The sequence below is a fragment of the Ambystoma mexicanum genome, chromosome 4p (genome assembly GCF_040938575.1).
Source record: "Ambystoma mexicanum isolate Mex_15411 chromosome 4p, UKY_AmexF1_1, whole genome shotgun sequence".
Classification (NCBI taxonomy): Eukaryota; Metazoa; Chordata; class Amphibia; order Caudata; family Ambystomatidae; genus Ambystoma; species Ambystoma mexicanum.
The window spans coordinates 602,048,453-602,075,277 of record NC_090927.1 but is presented as its reverse complement, the minus strand read 5'-3'; the positions used below and the strand labels follow the sequence as shown (position 1 = coordinate 602,075,277).

The window sequence follows — 26,825 nt, the reverse complement described above, 5'->3', positions numbered from 1 at the left end:
TTCCTTCCTGACTTACAGAAGTTTATTTTATTTTTGCAAAACAGACCAATTCCTCAGAGTGTTCCCTTTTGAGGGGTGCTTTTCACAGTGTAACACAGCGTGGTAGTCCAGCAGGGATTATGTACCCCACTAGTTAGCACACTGTATTAGACTGTCACAAGTGGTATATCTAATTCAGAAATCTCAGACACGAGCCCCCAATCCTGTAAATGATTTCAACCCAGCACTCCACCTAAGTCAATGCCTAGCGTGTGATTTACAGTTGGAACCATTAATTATATATTTTTATGTCTAAAAGTTATTTTATTTCTGAATGATGTACCCTTATATCGCGCCCCTCTCTTTGATTCACTCTCGGTATCACTGAACCAAGAAGCAGGCTGTTTTGCAAAGTTAAAAGATTTCTTTTTATGAATTTGAACAAGATATATATCCACTTTTATGAATTTGAACAATATATAGATCACACTATCAATATTTGTACAATGGTCAGCATTGGGTGATATCACAACAATCAACAATCTCTTTAATCAGAATGAGTATGGATAAGAAAAATAATGCAGCCTAGAATAATACGTGATGGGGATAGGAAAACAATGCAGCACAAAATAATACTTCATATGGATAGGAAAACAATGCAATGTCACTTTTTCCACTGATACCACTCAATCCCCCCCCAATATGCAGTAAAAAATGATTGGAGGAGAGAAAACAGGTTTCAGCAATAAACACTCAACAAATACTGTTTCAATCCCACTTCCCCCCAGTAAGCATAGAGAGAAACAGGAATCATTTCAAAACAGGTAAAATGCTTTTGAATGTGGTTTGGAATGAATGGGAAAAACACTGAAAATGGATTTAATTCCTTAAATTGGATTCAAAACTAGTGGGCGCCGCTTGGTATAGTTTCAGGTAAAGACGAGCAGTGATGATTGAACAACTAGCAGATTGAAACGGAATTCTGAGGTCAGATGCAAAGAATAGCTATTTTACACGTGTGGAAATTGAGCCAAATGCAAATTCGCGCCAAACTTTTCAGCGTGTGAGAAACGCTATTGCTGCATAACTATAAGGAGTTGGAATGCAGTTTTAGATTCCTTTGAAAGCTGAGGATGTTAGCTTAGAATGTACGGTATGGAAGTTACAGAGGTTTTAGTAAAGATCGATTTTTCTCAAAAAAGAGTCAAGATTTTCAAATGAAAGATGCGCTTTTGAATTACAAACAAGAATTTTCTGTACACTTGGGAGGCTATGAAGATGCAAGATACCCATCGGGACAGCCACCAGAACTGCGGCACCTCTGCTCTGACTTTTGCCCACCAAGACACTTATCTTTCTTCAGCAAATATATTAGCGCAAAGATGAATTTATCACTACAATTAACAAAGGACTATATGGATGAGGGAAAGATTCAGAAAAGACAAAAGAGATTCTACAATGCAGTTATGGATATGCTAAAATGGTTTTGGATTTTATTACTTAAAGCTACGAGGTTGGCTATGGACAATTCTATGCTAGATACTCACAACTATGGTTTGGAATAGGCCCGTCAAAGATCTGGTCAAAGGTTTTGGACTGGAATTCTGCTAGCCCACCGGACAGGATTCAGGCACGGCACTCTGGTCTCTGCATGGCCTCTGAACTGGAACTGATGTGTTGGTTCTGGGTTATAACTATCAGGTTACAGATCTGCTCTACTGGTTTGGATCTCTGGGTTCTGGCAAGAGTTCTTGACAAGAAACAGAAACAGCACAGCCAGGCTGTTCTATTGCTTTTGTTGTGTTCCCCTTGGAAGTCTGGGTTTAAAATCAGGTTTCAAGATTTTAAAGGCCAGCTGAGAAGGGTTCAGCTTTGGAATTGGGCCTTCTGCTTTCAGAGTTCTGGAGTCTTGGATCTGGGTTCCTCCTGCAGGGCGCTTCGCTGACAATCAGTTGATGGGTGATGTGTATCCAGGTCCTAAACAGTCTCTATTTATGTATTTCCCAAGGGGGTGGGTAGGCTGAATTATACTAAGCACACCCTCTAGGAATCCTATTGGTTGAAGTCTTTCCCCTCTCCTGATTTGAGAAGGAAATCTAGTGTCATAGTGATACTGCATTTTACATCCCAGGGAGTCCCTCCCCTTTGTTTCTGTACAGTATATCTATTTTTCACAAAAATCATGTTTACAATATCACCAACTTGCTAATAATACATATTCACATTACGGATTTAGTATAGCATGTATCCGTCCGAGTCCCAACTCAGTGAGAGTTTTAGATCCAATTTTACAGTTTTTTGTGCTTTTGGTTGGGTACCCAGTGTCAGATCTGTCCCCATTTTTCTCCATACATGCGTATGACATCTGGGCATAATCCAGTAAACTTTCATATTCCTAGCATTATCACAATTGCTACAATATCCACATTTCGGTAGTCCTGTCTCTGAACTACGAACAGAGTCCAGAATAGTTTCAAAGCGGTGAGCAGCATTTTCATATTAACAACCTCTAATTTACAGATTTTTCCACATTTTTCACAGTTTTCTATGAGTCTTTTTCAAAAAGATTTTCTTGTAATCTAAGATACACAAATCTGTCTGGGCCCGCCCCCAGAGTTTGATGGGCCCAGAGCAGTCCATGTCTTTCTTCCTGCTTGCAGTTGGTTTCTGTTGACACCCAAATTTGCATTTCCTTTCAGTCTAGGAAGCCTATTGTCTCTCTTCCAGAGAAGCAGAGCAAACCCCCTCCTCCTTTCATTCGCATCTAAATGACAGTTCCTGGGCAGAGAGCTTTAGATCCAATTTTAAAGTTTTTTGTGCTTTTGGTTGGCTACCCAGTGTCAGATCTGTCCCCATTTTTCTCCATACATGCGCATGACATCTGGGCATAATCCTGTAAACTTTCATATTCCTAGCATTATCACAATTGCTACAATATCCAAATTTCGGTAGTCCTGTCTCTAAACTACGAACAGAGTCCAGAATAGTTTTGAAACGGTGAGCAGCATTTTCATATTAACAACCTCTAATTTACAGATTTTTCCACATTTTTCACAGTTTTCTATGAGTCTTTTTCAAAAAGATATTTTCTTGTAATCTAAGATACACAAATCTGTCTGGGCCTGCCCCCAGAGTTTGATGGGCCCAGAGCAGTCCACGTCTCTCTTGCTGCTGGCAGTTGGTTTCTTTTGACACCCGAATTTGCATTTCCTTTCAGTCTAGGAAGCCTATTGTCTCTCTTCCAGAGAAGCGGAGCAAACCCCCTCCTCCTTTCATTCGCATCTAAATGACAGTTCCTGGGCAGAGAGCAAAAGGAAGGCACCCTTTGTTGGAGCAAACTGTGGAATGTGCCTTTGAAGTCCAGTGTGGTTGGCCTCAGTTCACTGTAAAACACTTTGTTCAAAATTGTCTTTTGCTAAATAAACTTTACATTTTCCACAAATATATACACACATCTCTTATTATAGTATTTTTAAAACATAGAGATTGAATTGTAGCAACTTATATTGCTTTTGATGGCAAGTCTCTTTTTTCCACAATTTGATTTTAAGACACTAGTTTTAAACTGCCAGTATAAGTAAATGACAGCTTTGACACAGGCAGGTGGCGGCACTTCGCCCATATTCTGACATATTTTTCCAGGCAAGCACCTTTTTGAATGGGGATATTTTTGTGATGAAATGTGCTTCTCCTGACATTATGCTTAGGTGGATTCTTTAAATAAAGTGATGGTTAACACCCAACAGGGATGTTGGATCTTTCCTGAGGTTAGGGAACCATGATTTTGCAATTTCAACAGCCAAGGAAAAACAGATTTTAAAGCACTTCTGGGTTTTCCTGGCAATGCAGCACTGTTTTTTCAAGTAATTTCATTTCACTCTGCGGGCAGCCAATGCCAGGTTTTGGTAGTGTGGTCTCCGGTTCTACCACTGACACAGGCAAAATGGATTGGCAACCTATTTTTCAGGTTTCCCTGCGCACTTCTCAGAGATTTTTAGCGCACATAATGCTTTTCGGCGGCCATTCTGTTGTTTTTTGATGAAAGCAGCACACAGTGATGTTGCAGGGCAGGGCCTAGAACATCCCACAGTATATGGATCCTTCATAGACTTCAGGGCAGCCTTCGACACAGTCATGAGGAATAGGCTGTGGAGCAAAATTGCATCATGGAATATTCCTCATAAGATTATGATACACCGACACCATGGTCAAAGTGATATTAGATGAAGAGGGGAGCTTGACAAATCAGTTTCCAATGATGAGAGGCATCTAGCAGGAATGCATCTTAGCATCCACCCTCTTCAATCTATATCTTGCAGACCTGGCAGCGGATACGAACAGCACAGATATGCGTCTAGTTAAGAAAAACTGGCTTGGATACGCAGACGATTGGTTGTTGTTGGACGATACCCCAAAGGGTTTATAGCCTGAACAGGAGATATTAACCAAATATGAAAGTAAAAATGGTCTGCGCATTAACATTGGTAATACCAAAATAGTGACATTCATGGGTAAACTAAAAACCAAAAAAACAAATCGTATGAGTTGGGATATTCACTAAAATTAAATAGAAATAGTAGAATGCTACAAATATCTGGGTGTCTAGATTGATAACAAACTTATCTAGAATAGACAATGGGAAGAAGCAATGATAAACTGCATGAAAAGGACCTATGCCTCGAGTCACTTCAATTGGAATCAAGGTGGTTCTTCTTTTAAGGCTATTCTGTTATTATACACAGCTAAGATTGTACCCTGCATGCTACATGGAGTTGAAGTTGGGAACCCAAACACAGAGTGGCGCTAAAAACAAGCTTGAGGCAAAATTGTTCTGCACACTAATTAGCAGGGGTCAAGTCCTAAACATTTAAGTGGGGGGACTCATCAACAAACGCGATGGGATGTGACATCGCCAGAAATGTGCATATCAAGGCGAAATATGCAAATTTCTTTTAATTGGCTTTGCATAACCACCCAAATCGAACAGGACGAATGGCATAAAATCAACACAAACACAAAACCAAGAGAGGATATTTTCATCTAATCGTTTTTTTGAAAACGTTAAAAGGTGTGTTTTCCCTGGCACTTGCAGTACCGAAATGGGATATTTCCCCTTTAGTTGCTTGTTATTGTTCACGGATGACTGTGGTTTGATCTCTGAGGGTGGCTTTAATTCATTAATTCAAAGATTACAATCAATATTTCTCTTTTAGCTAGGGGGGACTGAGTCTGAATAAAGTGGGTGGACTCTGTTCCCCGCGTGTACCCTCTACTTGAGCCCTGCTATTTAGAATGCCTAAACGCTCTCAATAGAATTTCATTTATTAGAATTCGAAATGATGCGAGAGTCAGATATAGTGGAGCATAAACTAGCCATGAGTTATGAGAATATGAGAAGATTGGATAATGGCACTATAATGGTTAATGTATTCCAAGCATATAAAAAGATAAGCAATCACGATGGTTTTGGAGCGCTTGGGAAAATGGGTGCTAAATATAACAAATGGTTATAATGGTTTGAACAAGAACAAATAACACCAACCACAACCATCTTAAAAAGATTGATAAAGAAAAAATGATGCATCCTGGGGATGATCTTGTTCGTTTGTCAACAAACGTAAACAGTGGAGAGTTCATTCAAAACTGGTTTGAGCGAAAAATGACACCGACGTATATTGAGGCCTTCCCAAACAGTGCTAGAGTAAGACACTACCTTCTCAGAGGTGCTAGAGATAACAGGCGCTAAACTGGGCGTTATCCGAGCAAACCGACGGTGCCGACTTTGTGGTGTGTTTGAAATCGAATCTGCAGAACACATCATGTGCCACTGTAACAGTCTAAGAAAGCTGAGGATGAAGCACGTGAAAGCATTTAACAACATGATAGACTGTGACAACACAATGGCGATGTGGAGTGGGCTGTTGGTGGGAGATGCCATACATCTCATACACCATATGATCACGTGCTATGGTGTGTGCATGGAAGTGTTAACAAACCTATCAGAAGGTATTCTGTTTTAAACAAATTTATAAAGACATTCTAAATATTAGAATGTGAATAATTGCATTCTCACAATATGTATTTTGTGTATTTAAATGTTATATGCAAAGCCACTGTGTGGCTGTATGTATATTATTATGAAATAAATGGGAGCCCTTGATCAGCAAGCACCCTATGGTGCCTGTTGGATGCCTTCAGTGCAGAGGGATTGAATCATTGCCCTTGTTTTCCATGGAAGCGTCTTCAATATAGAACTCACACAGGACAACTTAAAGGAGCTGAGTGAACACAATGACAACTACACCCAGAAGAGGTCTCCATGTCCCTGCGGCGCAGTCACCGAGCCATATATACACGACTCCAGTTGCAACATGTATAGATTGCATGTTGCAACACTGCAGTACACTCGCAGCAGAAACCTCACAAACCACTGTTCATGCACTACCTACATTCTGTTCTCATCTAGAAAATAATTCAAATTGACACAAGAAGCATGCCAGTGTTTGTAGCTAGCAAGGCCAGCTAAACTGTTTGGCGTCTCTTCAGATAAATGTACATGTTACCTACCTTAATGATTGCAAAGGCAGCATAGTATGTCAACAGGCATACATTAATTGGAGTATGTGTGTGTGTGTGATACCATTAATGCATTATTTTCTTGTACAAGTATACTTAGAATCACATTTTAAAATAATATCTACCACTCACACAATTAGAGGAAGTGTTGTTGAAATTGTCTTCTTTCTAATGACATCATCGGAACTGTCCACTTGATCCAAGGTGAAGTGCTACTGGCGCTGGAAAGGGGCCTCCTCTTTGCAGTTCTATGATTTGGAATCAATAAAGAGCAGGCGTCAGTAGAGATTTTGCGCACTTGTCATAATGTGGTTTAATATTATGTTACGCTTTGGTGATTAATATGGCAACAACATGTAAAATGATTCACTTCAGGGTGCCCATTAATCCCTGTGTTGTATCTATTCTGTTTTTCAGGGCGAGGTGGGGACGAAGGGTGATCCAGGTGGACCAGGAGATTATGGAAAAAAGGCAAGTGGTTTGCCACGTCTTGTGGAAAACATGTGGTTTGATTGTTCCTTATTCTTTACCCATCAAATAAAATACATCTCACATGTTCGCCGGCAGTGCTGGTCCTTACGTGCCTCTTTTTTGATTATTTGACTCTGCCTGGCCTCTCCAGATTCTACCTCCGCACTGAGTCCTTATTCGTGGCTTCTAAACACCTCTATTTCTGATATAGATATCACTCTTTTTGGTGGGTTGGAGGCAGTAAAATGTAATTCTTTGGCACTGACAACTTGGCCATTTGAGAAGGAGATGCCTCAGGTGGCTAATGGTGGTTGTGTGGCAGAGCCATGCTCATAGCCCCGCTGTGGTAAGGACACGCGGGCATTCTAAGAATGTATGATCGCCTGGGAGAGCAGGAAGGACAAGGAGATGAGCGTTCAGGGTGCTTCATAAATTCAAGGCAGTGTGATATTCCCATACCGTAGGCAAAGATGAATTGCCCCAACCTGTGATCCCTGTCACCTCTCTAATGTTCCAGTATCACATCATGCACATCATGGACTCTTCAGCTGCTCCTGGGACCATGACGATGCTGCCAAGGCTGCCCCTGCCTGCATCACCATCCACATCTCGCTGGGGTAAGCCTGGCACAATTTAGAAAATGTACTTTGTACGGTAACTCTACCCGAGGATTCCACATCAAATATGCCTTTATTTAAATTTGACTTGTCGGCAATCTGCTCAATCAGAGCATTTGATGTTGTGCTGCATACATTGAGCACTTTTGGGGCTTTTTTCGCGGCACCCCTGTAACTTTGGCAATAACTTTGGCCTTCCAACATGGCCGTTCTATTCTTACATCCCTGCCTTCCTGCCTGGGTCTAGCCTTGCTCCCCCTCCCATTGGTTGCTTGCGGCTCTTAAGCCAATCAAGGCAACCGGGAAGCGGGAGCTGGTCCAGCTGCACCTAGGCCCATGACAAAGGCCCTGTCTACCCCTGTCCACCACGGTACGCCAGTCACCTGTATGTGTACAACCCCCACCCCTCCGCTGCCCCTCTATATGTGCACCTCCACCCCTCCGCTGCCCCCTGTATGCACCCCCCCAGCCTTCCGCTGCCCCCTGTATGTGTCCACCCCCTCACCCCTCCATTGCCCCCTGTATGTATGCACCCCTCCGCTGCCCCTGCATGTGTACACCCCCCACCCCTCCACTGCTCCCTGTATGTGTCCACCCCTCCACTGCCCCCTGTATGTATGCACCCCCCCACCCCTCCACTGGCAAGTGTATGTGGCCACCCCTCCGCTGCCTCCTGTATGTGTCCACCCCTCCACTATGCCCTGTATGTGTTCACCCCCCCAACCCTCCGCTGTCCCCTGTATGTATCCACCACTCCACTGCCCACTGTATGTATGCACACCCCCACCCCTCCACTGCCCCTTGTATGTGCCCACCCCTCGACTGCCCCCTGTATGTGTGCAGCCCCCCATCCCTCTGCTGCCTCCTGTATGTGTCCACCCCTCCACTGGCCCCTGTATGTATGAACCCCCCACACCTCCACTACTCCCTGTATGTGTCCACTCCTCCACTGCCCCGTGTATGTATGCACCCCCCACCCCTGCACTGCCCCCTGTATATGTCCACCCCTCCACTGCCCCCCGTATGTATGCACACCAAACCGCTCTGCTGCCCCCTGTATGTATGCACCCCCCACCCCTCTGCTGCCCCCTGTATGTGTGCACCCCCCTATCCCTCCTCTGCCCCTGTATGTGTCCACCCCTCCACTGCCCCCTGTATGTGTGCACCACCCACCCCTCTGATGCCCCTTGTAAGTGTACACCCCCCACCGCTCCGCTGCCCCTGTATGTGTGCACCCCCACCCCTCCACTGCCCCCTGTATGTGTGCACCACCCACCCCTCTGATGCCCCTTGTAAGTGTACACCCCCCACCGCTCCGCTGCCCCTGTATGTGTGCACCCCCCACCCCTCCACTGCCCCCTGTATGTGTCCACCCCTCCACTGCAACCTGTATGTATGCACCCCCACCCTTCCGTTGCCCACTGTATGTGTCCACCCCACACCCCTCCGCTGCCCCCTTTATGTGTCCACCCCCACCCCTCCACTGCCCCCTGTATGTGTGCACCTCTCTGCTGCCCTCTCTATATGTGCACTCCCCCACCCCTCCGCTGACCCCTGTATGTGTCCACCCCCACCCCTCCACTGCCCCCTGTATGTATACACACCCCACCCCTGCACGTCAGCACACACGGTGTAAATAAGTATACATAACATGAAAATATACAGTATCTCCATGATGCTACTTGTAATGCACATGCCTTTCAACAATGGCATTATACATGTTTCCAGCTGCAAGTACACATTTTAAATATTACACGTCACACAGTTATGGAATACCAAAGTATTTTCCAGCCCTATCAATGTGTATCTTATACATACCAAATATTCAAGTGCACCTTGTGTTGTCGCTTAAGGTTGAACACAAAAATTAGCAGGACTCGCATTAACAGAGCTTATCATTGTAACAGAAAGGCTGCCTGCCCTACTGGCATTTAATTGGCACAATAATACAAGTTGGTTATTTATGTTGGAAACCATGTTCCTAGTCTAAGTAGTCTCCTAGAGAAGCTAGCACATTCTCCAGGTGGCTCTTCAGCATGGGCCAGTCTTCATCAGGGGTCAGGGATATGTGTAGGAATTTCAGAAGTTGGAATACGCATATGCTGACTAATCAGGCTAGTGAATAAAGATACTTGCCATCATCACCTGCTTATGCATCACACTGTGTCGCCTAAACATAGAGTCAGTGTCAAAGTGCCACACGTGTACAGGAGTATCAGTTATCTACTTTGTTAACAATGTCGTCTCTGACTCAGCGTTCAGTAGTCGGCCCTTGCGGGGAGAATCACCTGGTGCAGGGGATGCTGTGCTCTGTGATCCATGGAAGCAGCAGGCTGGCAGCCTGATCCATGGAAGCAGCAGGCTGGCAGCCTGATCCATGGAAGCAGCAGGCTGGCAGCCTGATCCAAGGAAGCAGCAGGCTGGCAGCCTGATCCATGGAAGCAGGCTGGCAGCCTGATCCATGGAAGCAGGCTGGCAGCCTGATCCATGGAAGCAGGCTGGCAGCCACTAGGCTTTGATATGCAGATACAAGCAATGGGTCAGAATATTAGCAGCCGAAAGTGGATGGCTATAGATGCCAATACATTGCATTCATAAAACCTTAACATTCCTCTCATGTTATTGCTACAACAAACCTTTAGGAATTGGCAAAACTAGCAACGAAACAGATGGCTTAGATGCCTACCTGTCTGTGGTGTTTGTTTTGATACTGATTATGTGGATGCGCAACCTGTTGTGTTGAACAATGGTATGTATTGTCCTTTCATCATCTTTCTAGGCCTTAGTCAGACTCTTATGTCCGCATTTTTAGATATATGAATGTGTATGTTTATATCATGAAATTATGTAATTGAACATCACTGTGTAAATACGTGTATTCCAAATAACAAATCTAAATATGTGTTCATATATGGAATCATCTAATAAATACTTCCTTTGCCAGTCATGTTATTTTTTAAGTGTGTCTTACATTGCATGTATGTACTTTTTTAACCGAAAATGTCTTCTTATTCAGATTTTATAGAATTCAGTTGTCATTCCATTCGTATGTGGCTTCAATGTTTGCTTTTGTGTACCATTTGGTTTCACCTTGGTTGTCATTGTTTTAATAACTCTACACCCTCTTTTGTCTTTACCCTCTTTTAATGGTGGACAATGTAAGGGGTTCTGCTGAGAGCCATGAATCATCCATGCTTTTCTCCCACCCTAACCCTCTGAAGAACCACTGCAGACTTGCATAGGTTCCTATCACTTAGATCAATTAGAGATGTTTGATGTTCTTGGCCACTTTTACCTCACGCCAAGTGGTGATATGTTATGCAATATTATTCCACTACAGTGTTGCATTCAGGTCAACAGATTCTCAGTCAAAACTTTTTCCTCATAAACAATATATGCTCCTACATATCCGGCAATGTACTGGCACACCCTCTTGCCAGTCTAGGACAGCCTTAAGACACCCCACAATGGGGGCCATATATTTGGGTTCAATATGAATCTACTTAAGCCAATAGCATGGCTGTGGGTGGCTTTGAACTGCAGATTTGGATCTCAGAAAATAGCCAGAATATAACTAAATCTATGTCCTTTTTTGAAGTCAGATAAGCGCCTTTAGGAATTTCTCTGGTAGGGTAGAGGAGTGTAGCCAAACTCAATAAGGTGATATAGTAAACCTCCCACAACCAACTGGCCAAGGAAACCTCAGGAGGGTGTACTGTATCCAAACTCCCTAAAGGTAGCCATGTGTACCCATTGGGCAGCGTGAGATGAACTCACAGCTTAATCTGAGGAGGAACCACCAATCCATTAGAAATGTAATTAAAGAACAGTGCATGTAGGGTCCAAGCCAAGCTCATACAGAAAAAGCAAACCTTTCAGATAATTAGACCAAAATACTAGATAGAAAATAATAGAATGCAGAAACATTGGTACTGTAGTTTACAATAAAAGGCACATTGAGAACAATGGGTATACCAGTTATAACTAAGGTCAATGGGGACACCTTTCAACATAGCCATCAACAAAAGTCTATAGGGAAAGGCAATTGTGGTAAAATCACAAAGCCTCAACACTGCGCACCCAGTAAGAACACGGGCACTGATTAATACTAACGCATCAGTTCATGCGTCCTGACCGACCATGGGCTTTAGTGTGGTCAGGAATGTGGCCTTCTGTATTAGACTTGCACATATGCAAACATGAATATTACAGGGCACAGTGTCGGGGGATGTTTGCTTCCATGGCTTTGGATACTGTTGTCAGAAACGTTCAGTGAGGAAGAAGCTAACATAAACGTTGCTCCAGGACTTTGGGAATGTGTGCGGTCTTCTTGCAAGGGTCCCATCATCTGTGGCTTCTCCCGAGTTACAGGAAGAGACAGCAGGTGTAACACTGGGTGTGGGACGCCAGGCTGAGCTCCGGGATTTCATTCTGGAGCATCTCTGGTGGCTGGGAATTTCTCCAAGCGGTAAAGAGCCATTTCCACTCCAAGGAATTTGGTTTGACTCTTTCTCAGAGTACGAATGGAAGGTCTTCCTTGTCCTCTTTTGGTCTCAAACATTTCATGAAGATTTGCGGCATTGGGCTTGAGTACTTATAACCATTTTACAGAAATGAAGTCACTGTCACTGATTGAACGTTTACTTTACAATAATACGTTTGCCTTTCATATTTCTACTACTGCTAGGGAGCAAAAGGAGAAAAAGGAAGTCTGGGCTCTTCTGGTCGGCCGGGACATTCGGTAAGTACATCTTGTGCTGGAAGCATTACTCATGGGCATGTCTGCACTCCTCAACTACCACTCCTTTAGGTGTCTGGAGTTCATGTGTATCTGCTTTGGTGCAAGCCCAGGTTGGCGGGGGTCTTCCCTTCCAGCAGTAAGGTGTGGGTTCATTTCACATTTTAGGGGGTAATCTGACTGGGAAATTGTGCAATTTCACAACAGGAGCACCTTTGAAAGTGAGTTGCTCCAGGGACATTGGGAGTACATTAGGAAGCCATCTTAGCTACTGGGGAAGGTTGCGACTGGTGGATTGCTAGCAGTCCACAGAGACCTCCTCACCCTGCTCTTAGATCCTCCCCAACTGTCCTGTGTGTCCATATCGACAGACCTAAAGGGCATTTTCATTGCCTGTTGCTGCTTGTTAGGGCATAGCATGGCCAACGGCAACAGCTGCTTTATGATCATTTCATAGTGAATACACAATGATATGTGGACATTGGCTTCCTTTACAGAGATTTTCCTAATTATCCCCAGCTGGCTACGTTGCTGTGTTTTAAAACATACCTTTGGAAGACATTTAAGCTGTCTTTGGAAGACATTAAGCTGACTATTGCGCCTGTTGTGTTTTTTTAATTATTTTCCGCTGCCTGTGTTGCAGCGAGTTAAAGCTGTTTTCTCTTGTCTCCATCTGGCCATACTACTGTGTGTTAAAGCCTTTTCCGAATTAGTTCCAGCTGTCTGTAGGTCAGTGGGCAAACACAGCTTCCTGGATGATCCCCAGCTGGCTGCATTGATGTGTGTTTAAAGCTATTTACAGAATTATCACCAGCTGGATATATAGCAGTGATTTAAAGGGGATTCCCCAATTGTCTCCAGCTGCTTGATTTTGATATTGCTGAGTGTTAGAACTAATTCAAGAAGTATCCTCATCTGGCTGCATTAGTTGGTGCGAAATGTGGTTTCTGGTTTTGTCATTTGCAGTAAACATTGATTGGGGTTATATGTGATTTCTGCATTTTGCTTCAGCTGGGATCACTGTTCTTGATATCAGGACTCGCTTCTGCTGACAAAAGAGATTTGTTTCTTGGAAGGGGTTTCATAATCACCCATTGCATAGATCTCTGACCCACCCCACACCATTCTTCTCACTCTCACTTATACCAGCAAGTAGTCCTCACTCGTGCGTGATTGTACTCTCTATCAGTCTCCCAATTGCCCTTCTTCCCATCACTCTTGCTTCTCCTGTTCCCCTGTTATTACATCACACCTACAGCAATCAAGTCATTCATAATGCAAAACACCAGCCTATTGGTACCTACTAGTCATTCTACACACATCGGTCTGATCAATTCGCTAGGATTTTTAAGAAGCAGTGAGGGGTACCTTTAAGCCTCCTGGGACATATACACTTCAGCCCCTCATATCTTCTCACCTCTACAGAGCTCACTCGTGCCCTCACCACGCATTTCTAGTTCAGCCAGGCTACACCAGCTACAGAGAGAACATTGAATGCAAATGCAACTACTAGCGTCTCCATATTTGTAAAACACATAACAACACTTCTATCTTTCCCGACAAATCAACCCCTGACCACTACATTCCCTGGGGAGTCAAAGTGCTCCTGAAGAACCTAGACTGTTGGACAGAAGCACTGCTCAGCATCTAATGTGGCACACCTAATGGGCGATGACATGGCAACATAGTCAGATTTGGACAGGTATATTAGTGGTGACTCATTACTCAATGGATTGCAACTGATACGTAATAGACAGCTGGAAACCTTCAAGGTATCAATCCCACACAAAACAATAAGTCACCAGACAGGAAGGCATTTCAACGAAAGCAACAACAGGATGAAAACAGAGCTAATGACAGAGGTTGAATAGGACCTCACACTAAGGAAAAGAGAACAGGAAGAAGAGATGAAACAACAGGAAAGACTACATCGGGGGTCCATAACTGAACAGGGATATCCAGTGCTACATCACCGCAGCACATGCCATCCCTAATCATACCACCAGCCAAAATCCAGTACTCACTAATAGAGGGGAAAATACAACTTTCTCTACACTCTGGAAATCATGCAAACAAAGTACCCTTTCCAGCCATATACAACACTAGACATATAACAGAGTTTTCAGAGACATACAAACCACTATGGCACTGGAAAAACTACATGATTAGCATCCTTCCTGTCCTCTAGGGTCATCATTAATGTCTACCTAAATGGCACTGGCATGCCCAGGGCTCTCTACCCAACTTCCTCCTTCTTGATAGGTGTCTCCCATCTCTCATGAACTTCCTCTCTTCTCCTGCCACTGCGCTTTCTGCCACCCCTCTGACCCCTGTGTCACCTGCGATGGGTTCACTACATTCCTCTACCCCTCTTCAGAAGACCTTAAAAAGTGGCTACCTGCTCTACTTAGCTACCCTCAACTCTTGCTCTGCCGTCAAACACTCATCTCACATCCGTCACCTCCTTGAATACTTCGACCTAGATGTCCTCCCCCTCACTGAGACCTGGTTCACTGCCAACTCTGTCCCAAGATGTGACACTCTCCTGCCTGAGGGCTACAAGATTCTCTCCAAATCCAGGCTTAACCGGACCGGGGACGGAGTGGCCCTTATGTTACCTAAGTGGGTCCCTGCTACTATCATACCCACACAGGCCTATTATTCTTTCAAATGCCTAGCCTGCATGCTTGGTATCCTCCTGGCCTCTCTCTCACTCAGGTCAACATCTACTGGCTCCCTGGTCAGGTCCTGCACTTCCTCTCTGAATGGGCTGACCTCAACTCTTCCCTCCTGGCCTCCTCCCCCAAGCTTCTCCTCCTTGGAGACTTCAATATTCACCTCAACTCCTCTGACATGGCCACTGGGCTCTTCCACAACCTCTGTGACTCTCTTTCCCTCTCCATTGTTCTTTCTGGTGCAAAGCATTAAGATGGACACACCGTGGATTCTCTCATCTCTTCAGAAATCCCCATCTCCAACCCTATCACTACTCCTCTACTGGTCTGATCATTCACTCCTGTCCTCTCACTTGGACTACCTGCATCCCTTGGCTAAACCACCTACTGCGCTGCCAGCCTCCTTCTCTGTCATTCAACCTATGAAGCAAGTGTAATTTGCAACTTTTGCCACCACCTTCACACACCCTCATACCCTCTCTGCTGTCTTTCACTCTGACACAGCCCTTACTAACCTTCAACCATCCACCTGCCACACTTTGGACATCCGTACCCCTGCCATTAGGATATGCATGAAACCTGCCTCCAAGTGCCACGCCTGGTATGACTCCGACCTCACCGCTCTGAAAGCAAAGTACAGAGCAGTTGAGCGGAAGTGGCAGGCTTCGAGCTCTTACACTGACAAACTGGCCTGCCACCTACTCTAAAGGCAATACAGACTCTCCATCTGCTCCAAGAAGAGGGTCTATATCCAAGCCTGCACCTCTGCAGCCATTAAAAACAGAGATGAACTACTGCAGTCTCTACTTATCCTCTGCTTTCCCTAGCTCTCTGAACTTCTCTGGCCTCTTACTTCATTTCTAAAAGTCATGAAATCCTGTACTCACTCTCCTCTACTCCACACCTTCTCCCTCACCTGCTCTCAGGCCTCCCATGGCCACCATCTCCCCTTTCCTCTTACTGCCATCCTTTTCTCCCGTAACACCTGATGAGGTTTCCATGCAGGTCCACTCTATGAAAGTCTCGTCTAAACAGGTGCTCCCCTACTCCTACAGAACTTTCAAGGACAACAATGTCTCCCTTGCTCCAGCCTTGGTTGATTTATGTAATCACTCCTTTGCCACTGGATCCTTCCCCTCACTCCTCAAGCACTCCTTTGTGCACTCTCTCCTCAAAACACCTTCTGCCGTTGTTTCCTGTCTGGCAAACTACCACCCTATTTCCATCACCACCCCCTCCCCTTCCTGGACAAACTCTGAGAGTAGCTGGCCATCTCCCAGCTCATCCAACACACTAAATCTGTTGGTTGTCTGCATGACCACCACTCTGGTTTCAGAGCTGCCAGAGGCATGGAAATTGCGCTGCTGAACAACCATGAATACCTTCTCTCTAACTAAGATTCCAGCTCTCCTTCTGTTCCCATCCTTCTAAACCTTTCCTCTGCCTTTGATAAGATCAAACATGCCAATCTGATAAATCGGCTCTGTGATGCCCTTGGCATCATGGACCTGGCTCTGGACTGGTGGACCTCCTTCCTTTTGGACCAACCTTCCCAGGTTCAACTGGGCTCTTTTCTCTCCACCATCTGACTTTCCACCTGTTGTGTCCCGCAAAGATCTATGCTCTCACACTGGCTTTTCAATATCTACCTGACCCCTCTAGCCCACTTGATCTCCACCTTCTTTCCTAGTTGCCAGTGCAATGCGGATGACACGCAGCTATCTTTCAAGCTGCCCTCCTCTTCCTCTCCCATTCCTGAGTGCCTGCCTGCTATTCAGGCATGGTGCACTGCTAAAGATCTCTGCCTAAATACCAGTAAGACTGAGATCCTTCTCATTGGGACCCCTGCCCCCTCTTTCACACCCACACTCTAGCCACCCTCCAGGGAGCCCCTCCCCTGACCCTCCTATGAGGCAAAAAGTGTTGGTGTCATCTTCAACTCCTCTCTCTCCTTTGCTCCTCACAAGATGGACCTGGCCAAGAAGGCCCACTTTCAGCTTCACCTCCTCAGATGCATTCTCCCTTTCCTCACCTTCCACCAGAAACTCAATGTCTCCACGCCTTATTACTACAACAGCCTCTTTTTCAATCTGCCTAACTCTTCCCTTCGCCTCCTTCAACTCGTCCAGAACAGGACTCAAAAATGTATCCTTGGACTCAAACCCAGGCACTGCATCTCTCCATCCCTTAAATCTCTTCACTGGCATCCGGTTGCTGTGAGTATCAAGATCAAGACCCTCTGCATCATCCACAGGCCTTTCTGTGGCCTGATACCACGCTACATCCAACTCTCTCTCCATAAATGCCGCCCTGCTAGAGCCTTTGGGTCTTCTAGCTCTAACTCTCTGCTGATCAGACATTTTTCTAAGCAGAGAGGTGGGGGGAGATCTCTCTCCTCTGCAGGTGCCTCCCTCTGGGACAGGCTCCCTGCCCCTCTCAGACTTGAGCTAGATCTCCTAAAGTTCTGGAAACTCCTCAATACCTTCCTTTTCTCTTCTTCCTTCCCCCTCCCCTCCCCTCCCCTGCTAATGTCGCCACTGCCCTAGACGGCTTACTTGGTTCCCTCAGCGTCGAAGGGCACCAGCCCTCCCCAGTCCAGTCTACCCCTGCACCTGGTCTCCCCTGACCACCCTTCATCCTGCACTTGCCCTCATGGGTCCCTCGCCTGCACTTGCCTGGTTGGGCCTTCCCTTGGAGCCCGTTCAGCCCCTTAACTTGCACTTAGATCTCTGCTTTTCCCCGGCCCTGTACATCTGGCCTCCTTTGTCCACCTGGCCTCCTCTGACACCCACCCTCTGATGGGCCCTGCCTTCCTGACCTGCACTTCCCCCTTCCCCTCTCCCCTGCACTTCTCATTATTGCACTTGAATATTCTTAATATCACAAGTCCTATTAAGATCATTACTGCTTCTTTTTTCTTTATGTTCCCACACCCTCTTGTCTTGTTGCACCTCGAAACACTTGTGCATAGGTGCATTATAAATAACCAATAAATACATAAATAAAACATTATACTGAACAGGAAAACAGCCATTTCAGGGAAATCTGATCAAGAAGGACAGTGAACTCAAACATCAGGAGAAGCAAGCATACACAGCACCAGTAGCAGGCACTACTGTATGCAAAATCACAAACCTACTCGACCAAGAAGCAGGCTCCACTTACAGGGATGTGACCATTGCATGCGATCACCTGCACTCTACCATTAGTCCCATCTGAGCATAAATCAACACAAGAGCATGTTGGGATCCCTATTTAGGAGCAGAGTGTATTTGGAATACAAGGAGACACAGACCCATTTATAGACGGGAATGGCAGGCCAAAAAACGATTAGGAAGAGGGCATCCCCAGGAACAGAGAAGAAAACAAACTATGCATTATGCAATTAACACAGAGATCATGTTTTTCATAACTAAAAAAAACGTCTGCACAGTCACCAAGAATTTCTTTTTTATATTACCCACCGGGACCCCAAGGAACTCTGCCTTCTGCACTCCACTACAACAAATGAGCACAGGGTGGAGTAGCAAAGTGGATAACAGCGCATACAGTGGTGCACCCCAACAACATGAACCTCAGTAACAAGCATCAGAGCCAACCAAACAGAGCCAACCTAACAGGATTTTGTTACACATATAATTTTCAAAACAGCCCCATAAAATAACAAAAGAGCAAGATAAAGCTGTATTGTCAGGAGCACAAAGTCAATCTCAAAGCAAAGAAAAGATATCTACTGTGCAGTCTTGTTCACGAGTGGGCAACTGATCGTTGCTCCACAATGGAAACCTCCAGGGCTGATGGCTATGCTGTTGAAACAATTCAAACAAAGTACAGGATTCTCATGGTAAACACTGAACAAAAAAGGAGCAGGAGAGTAGTCGTAATTCGTAAGGACGTCATTGCAACACAAGTGTCCCTGTCAATCACAATACTAAATGAGAAATAATTTCAAGTGCACTGCAGCACAACAGGTTGCACTTCCTTGACCATGGGTCTGCAACCAGTGGCTCTCCAGATGCTTTGAACTACAATTCCCATTACTCCTCACTATTGGCTATGTTTGTTAGTGCTGATGGAAGTGTTAGTCCAAAAAGTCTGCAGTGTGTTAGAGATCTTTTTGGCCTATATTTAGTATCTTGTGGTATTTTGTGGTACATTGTGGTATAGTGGTATTTTAGCTCTTGGGTGGTATATCGCAGTAAACGTATTGGGGTGTCTTTTTAGTGGTGAGACTAGCTTCAAAATGCTGCCTAATACTTATTTGACCAGGGTTACTAACGGTGAACAAATACTGAATAGTTAACTCGTGCCCTCCTGTGGTATCTAATGTACAGTACCACATTATGCCCTTTTGTCTGTGTTTCAAAATACATTGATCATGCAAATGAAATACAAAACACTCATTCAGCTTCTCAGAGTAAAACAAATTATAGTGACTAACTTTACTTTTATATTTTCCTTACTGCACGTTTTGCATCTCTATGCATGCCAACATAAGGAGACTGAGTGCAGAATAAATACACTGAGACTAAATAACCTTTTCAAATTGTTATTCTTTATCAGAAACTAGGAATATGCAAGTTACACAAAATGATATATGAACCCACGTTGTAAATCAAACATAAGAGAAGTTTCTCCTACAATGGATTTCAGCCTTCTATCTGCAATAATGTCCAGAGTTCTGCCTGTAATTGGCCTTGAATTTCGCAACAAACCTGGCAGAACCTCTGTCACTCTGAATCGTATCACAACTTAGAGAAATATGAACACAGCTTTGCATACACATTTCAAAAGATATTATGCAGTGCCTAAAAATGAAATTACGTATTTAACCTACGCTACCTGGTATCAAACATCCACTTTAACGTGTTCCACAATTACAGCATAATTAACTAGATTCAGCTGGTGATATTCGCAGATTCAGCCCTTCTACTTGTCGCGCCGCTCAGGATCATCCACAGAAAAGGGTGCGTGAGACTGCAGCTCTTCTAAGGACACTGAATATTCAGTCTGCCCAGGAACCATCCCTCTCTGCCAGCACTTCTGCTACCTTTGCTAGTGAGTGAGTGAATGACCCAGCCCTCTCTGCTTCAAGCCTTTTTCTAAAACCCACGTGTCATTCAAAGAGAACCTCCCCTTGCCAAATCATCCCATTAGAAAAACATGTGATTTCTTGTGTGCCTTTGAGGAGATTCAAACTGCAGTGCTGAAGAGAAATGTTACATTCATCCGTGCTTCCTGCTCTGAAACAATGCAATGACTTTAGCGGAACGGATCTCACAAAAGGCAGAGCACAGCTTTAAGCCTGCACATTTAGTTTATTTCACCATGCATTTCCATCAATCTGCACCAAGTTTAAATCATGGACTGGTTTGAACTATATGTTAGTATGAGAATCTGTTATATGTTAAATAGGTAAGGTAAATTAGTATGTTAGTTTCATGTTAGTTTTATTTTTCAATGCAACTCAGCCCACAATTGTGGTATCATGGAGCAAAGTAATTATTTTCAAGGATAGCATGTGCTCAGTGCATTCCAAACATTGTCATTTATTTAGATTCATCCTGAGACTCAAACCCTTGAGTCACACATATGAGTCTCACACCCTTGGCCCCAGTTAAAATTCAGACCTTTGCTAAAATGTGGATGATGAATGATGTGCTAATCCATATAGCCAGCCCCCCAAATGTTCTTACCAACATTATAAACACAACCACTTGTAGGGACTTTTCATCAAAATTAATTTCACATGTGATGTTATCAGTGATGTTATCAATGACATTTGTGATGTCATCTTTGATGTCCTGGGTGTTAGTCTTAGCAGTACACGGTAGTGCGAATTATGGTTGCTTGGCTTTCGGTTTTACTTGTAACCATAACATCCCTTTATTAAAGTTTTTTCATTGAATTTAATAGCTTTTTATTAGTGCAACTTACCCATAATGTCTGTTTAACTACGTTTTTTCAGTGAATTTCATGGGTTTTTACCAGTGCATGCTAATTTCCTACAACTTACTGATATCATACTTACCCGAATATAGCAACATTTTGTGTTCAATTTACAAATTTCACCTTAAAACTCTGCCATTCCCCACCGTCTAGCATCATTTTTAACACTTCTATACACTTATTGAAACTTTTTCTACTGTATTTGCGTCTGTCGACGTACGTGGACATCTAACATCATCGCAGACTTTCAGGACAGTGTCACGTGATATCACGCACGTGCAACATGGTGCGTGTTGATTAAGGTGTCCACACTTCTCGATTCAGTCTGTACTTAGTGGACAGTTCAGAACTGCACTTTCTGCTTATCTAGCAACCTTCAAGCTCAAAATGTACCCTTGCACAGCTCCTACACTTATTCTTCCTCATTATCCATTAACAATCTAGTACAGAGCACATACTTGGAAGAATATTAGCAAAACTGCTATTTTTTTTTTTAAAAGCATCAGTTATTGCCATCACTCCTCCCCAAGAGCCACCACCACCGCCACATCCCGCTGGAGGATCTACACAACAAAAAAAGTGCAGTACTTCCAAAAACAATGAAGAGGACCAAGAAGATGAGTTAGAGGAAGTGCCTAGATCTAGCACCCAGAGAGAATCATGGGTGTGGTAGTTCTTTACCACTCTTGGGAATGTACCAAAGGCTAAAGCTGCCTAATAGAAATGGACTGAGGGCAATGTTGTACTCATTCGCAGACTACCTGGACAGTACTCCTATGGGACGACCTCCATGCACCGCCACACCCAATCCAACCAGCGTAATGCTCTCAGAAAGATGGTTCCTTTTTTAGCAAGTAGTAGGCAGTCTTCCTCCACCTCATATTCCTCAACCAATACTGTAACCACACAGCCTACCTCTGTGGAACACACAATCCCACCAGCTACATTGCAAGCAGTAAAATAGAGGCTGTTGATCCATATCTTTTGAAGACAACAGTCCTCTGTATATACTGCAACACACCACTCTGCAGGGGGGAGCAATTTCAAAGTGCTTTTGAAGCTGTAATCAAAGAGCATGAGAAACACGGCCCCTTACCTTAGATGCAACACACACGCAATATCTTCCCCTGTCCACCTGCCCTTCCATATTAATGGTTGTTGCTTCTTCCCTCATGTCCCTCCCCACCTTACTTTCTGACCTCACCTGCAAAAAAAAAAAAAAGTTCCTTAGGAAGTAACTTTCACAGTAAAAAAAATGGAAGTAAAAGAAATAATCTTACAGACTCTGTCTACTTTACATTTCTCAATAAAGTAGACACACTCAGTAAGATGCTCCAACATTTCCATTAGCATTTTGTGTTACGGAGCCCCCCTTACCTTTTGATGGCGGCGTGTGGGAGGCGAAGAGAAGGAGTGAATGCAACGGCGGCACTCGCCGTGGCTGAAATAAGGTAAGTAGGGGGGAGAGGGGTAAGAAAAAAGAAATGGAAAGCACAGTGGGGTGGTAGATTGTGGTGGGGAGAGCCGGCCGTCAGGCAGCTTGGAACAGGGGCTCTTACCGGTGGTTCAAGCCCACGTTACTAGCTACCAGATTGGCTGGCTCTCTGTCAATTTAATAGGTTTTTATAAGTCAAAATGTTTCATGATGTTACATCACTGTATATAAGTTATTAATACTTCCCTGAACGCAGTAGTACTTGTACACTTGTTGACTCCTACTAATAGTACAGTTACCGGCCCTATATATGTGGCCGCTTTAGATCTTTTGTGCGCATTTGATGCTGTGATAAGAAATTTACTATGGGCCAAAATGCTTAAAATGGGGTTTTCAAGACGTCTAGTACAATTAATTGCCCTTCTTCACACTAATACATCTTTTCAAGTTAGAGTGAATCGGGAGGGCGTGGTTACAGGGCCAATTCCAGCTTTGATGGGGGTGAAGCAGGGTTGCAACCTTGCGGCAACTCGCTTTAATCTCTATATAGCTGGCATAGATCATCTGTGGGTAGAGGTAGGAATGTTTGCTGCAAGGTTGGGCTCTGTGCATTTAAACTGGCTCTGCTTTGCAGATAACATCATTCTATTTGATCGAACACTGTCAGGCCAGCAATGAAAACTAAATGCTTTTCAAAAGTTTGCATCTGAGCACAATCTCCAATCAAATTCCAAAAAATCCAATAGTATGGTCTTCGCCAACTTTAGGCTAACTCAATTACATCAATGGACTTTAGATGAGTCAAAAATTTCAAAGGTAACAGCAATGTGCTATTTGGGCTACCATCTTACAGTATCAAATTCATTAAAAAATTGGAGAAAGGGGCTGAAAGACACATCTCCTCCGTTACACTCACAAATGAGAATCATCCTTCACAAATACTGTACATTTTCCTTAAAACCATTGATACATTTTTACTTGCTTAAAGTAGAACCAATTTTACTTTGCTGCCTGGACTTATGCCTAGTGAACATGGACGATGCATTGGATGGGCTGCAGGGGCAGCTGTGGAAAAAAACGTTGGGTCTGGCGCTGGCCGTGCTTAATTTGATATTCGGCACAAACTTAGCCTAATTTCCTTATCAGCAAGAGCCACATGGCGTAAACTATCAATGTATGCTAGAATGCTAGCGCCAGTTAAAAATTAATTGTTTCATTGTATCAAGAGTTGAATGATCTTCTACATAAGAGAAATGTTAGATCTATAACGACATTTTCTAATCAAATGCAGCAGCTGCTTGTGGGTATAAATGCGTCCCCTGAGGACCTGATGTTAGGTCTTCCAAATGTCAAGAGAAAGTTATTTGGCTTAGATTGGATCCGGACCATTGAAATGAATACCAGATATAAAACATACAGTGACCATGCCTTCTTTGATACAGAAAGGAGTTTTCGTCCAGGTTACATTTTGAAATGCCTGTGTCCTAATGTTTGAAACATTTATATGACATTTAAATAAAACCAACTACCGACCTTGGAATGTGCACATTACAATCTGCGTAAGGCAGAGCTGAGTAGTCATTATTGTCGTTTTTGCCTATCACATGATCAAAAAGAGTCTATGAAACATCTGGTTGTGTACTGTTCTAACTTTGAGCCCCTAAGAAAATTACTTTTGGGCGAAAGTTGCCCTGTTGCCTCAGAAATAGCACGTGAATCGTTCTGGTTTAGAGCGATGAGAGGGGAAAGTACCAAACTTATCTTAGCATTGGCTAGGTATTTATTTAAACTTGAAGAAGCACTTGTTCAGCAGAACCAATTGATTTGTTGTGAGAGTTAAATTATAGGATTTGTATATTTTGAAGTTGATTTGAACTATGATAGACATTTATGTCATGTGACTGGTAATGGTATAACATTTGATGCTGATATGTATATTTTTAGGAGACATTTATTATATTTTTTGATTTTTTTAATAATTAAAAAAAACTTTCTTGTTTCATATATATGAAAGAACTATAAACTTCCTTTAAGAAACATATTTTATGAAACACATACTTACGTCTGCCGTTATCAGCAGCGCATGCTGAGGATGTAATTCATTGTGCAATTGCCTACGGCATAATGTTCCGCCATGACACCAGCCAAACCACCCCTATTATTCACTGCACCTACTCTGCATCCTAGCTCAGTGTCCACTATACCCTAGTAATGTAACCAATGGTCAGTGCCATTTGATGTTCTCTAGTCCATCACTGCAGACCGTAAACGCAAGCAAAATATTTTTTCCCATTCAAAGCTACAACTATGCCCATGCCTCATGCTCCAATAAGTAAATTACAGTACACATTTCTCCTTGCTGAGGGCCAGGCCCATTGCCCAGATACCAATATTATCTCATTATTTTAGGCACTTACATGTTCACACATTCCAAAAAACGAAATACGCTGGTACAAGCCCACGTTTCAAGCCACCTGATGACCGACTGTCCCTGCCGCCATCTTCCTCCCCACCCTCCGTCCCATTTTTCTTTTCAGCCCCCACACCCTTACTTACTTTATTTCAGTGGTGGTGCATTCACTCCTTCTTTTTGCCTTTTTGCCTCCAGCAGGGAGCCATGGAAGGGGAAGATGGGCTACGTATGGTGCTGTGCCTTCCCTTTTCATAGTGGCCATCTTGGAAAAGGATTTTCCTTCCTACAGCTGGATGCCGCGTGTGCCCCACTTTAGGAAGGAAAATCCTTTTTTTTAGCACTCCCAGTTACCGCTTTGGCAACCTAGGGTGCTAATGGCCTTCATCCCCCAAAGCAGTGAATGGAACGGGGGATAATGATCCAGAGCCCTTGTTATCCACCCTAGCTGCATGGGCCAATAATTTGTGCTGCTGGGCTGTTATTCCCCGTTCCATCTCCTGGAATTGGGGATAGACTTACATTATTACTATTAGCATAAAACAAAATTCTAATGGAAATGTTGGAAAATCTTACTGAGTCTATTTACTTTACTGGGAAATGTAAAGTAGATGGAGTCTATAAGATTATTTTGTAACTGTGAAAGGTGGTTCCTAAAGGAACCTTTTTTTAGTTGTTTTATTTTTGTATTGTTTTTTTGCCAGAGAAGTCAGAAAGTAAGTTGGGGAGGGAAATGTGCGAAGAGGTGCCAAGTAGTAATATGGAGGAGCAGGTGGACAGGGGAATATGTTGGCATGTGTTATATCTAAGGTAGGGGCAATGTTTCTCATGCACCTTGATTACAGCTTCAAAAGCAGTTCACAATTTCTCCGCCCTGCAGAGTGGTGTGTTGCAGTATATACAGAGTAATGTTGTCTCTGAAAGATATGGATCAACAGCCTCTTTTCTCGCTTGCAAGGTAGCTTGTGGGATTTTGTGTCCCCCGGAAGTAGGCTGTGTGGTTACAGTATTGGTTAAGGAAGATGAGGTGGAGCAAGACATCCTAATACTTGCTAAGAAAGGAACAAGTGGTATCTGAATATTATTCCTTCATTAAATGCAATATCGATTCATCTAGACCCCATCTATCAAGTTGGTCCCATAATATTGTTCGGTCTATGGTGCCAAACGCTCCTGCATAATTCACAAAGGAGATATTTAAAGATCCACTGTTGAATCTCAGTGTTTCCCTAATGAGATATGATAAATATGATATATAATCCCATATATATCATAACACAGAGACTGCTGGCACAGAAGCCTCCATTTCTTTGTACTGGCTTAGCATAAATAAAACAGATCCATTAAACACGAATTGGGACGTTGTATCTGGAGACCAAAACTAACTCATATGTCGATACCAAGCCAAACCATTGCACTTGGTAGCACTCAAGGGGCTGTAACTCTGCACATAGCACCCATGCATCTCTGGATCATAATCCCTGGTGCAACCTCTCTTATGTTGAATAATAAAACATCTGTAAATAAATTAAAGACTAAATGAATACATGACATGGTAGCCAAGTACTCACTCACCACAAGTACTCAACCACCTATACCATTCATTCCTTCCTTGCGCCTAATCCAAACTACTCAAATCAAATACACCCAGGAAAACATGAAGAGAGAACAAACCTTTGCCCTCTCCCTGCTTGCAGTGAATGTATTCCACCTCTGAATCCTGCACCTACAGGAGCTTCAAATACATCTGTCAAGGACAACAATATCTCACCCTTCTGCGGACAACCAGCAAATGCTGTACTCATGCCACAACTGCTTCAGTTCACACTCGCTCATTCACAGGCAATGATAACTTATAGTCCACCCACAACAGCAGTTGGACAGTGGCATTTCCCAAGATCAGCAACTTCCAACAAAAATGCTTACACACCACACTTACATGTCGGCAAACAATGGCAAATCTAAGCATGTCCAC

At 43.7% G+C, this 26,825-nt stretch overlaps 1 protein-coding gene across 1 annotated transcript in view; it reads left to right on the top strand.

The window, feature by feature from the left end:
* Nucleotides 1–26,825, top strand: part of COL21A1 (collagen type XXI alpha 1 chain) — a 1,372,657-nt gene that overhangs the window by 895,592 nt on the left and 450,240 nt on the right. The window contains exons 14-15 of the mRNA XM_069606149.1: nt 6,973–7,026; nt 12,331–12,384. Coding sequence (XP_069462250.1) covers nt 6,973–7,026; nt 12,331–12,384 — 108 coding nt within the window. The remainder of the gene's footprint in view (nt 1–6,972; nt 7,027–12,330; nt 12,385–26,825) is intronic.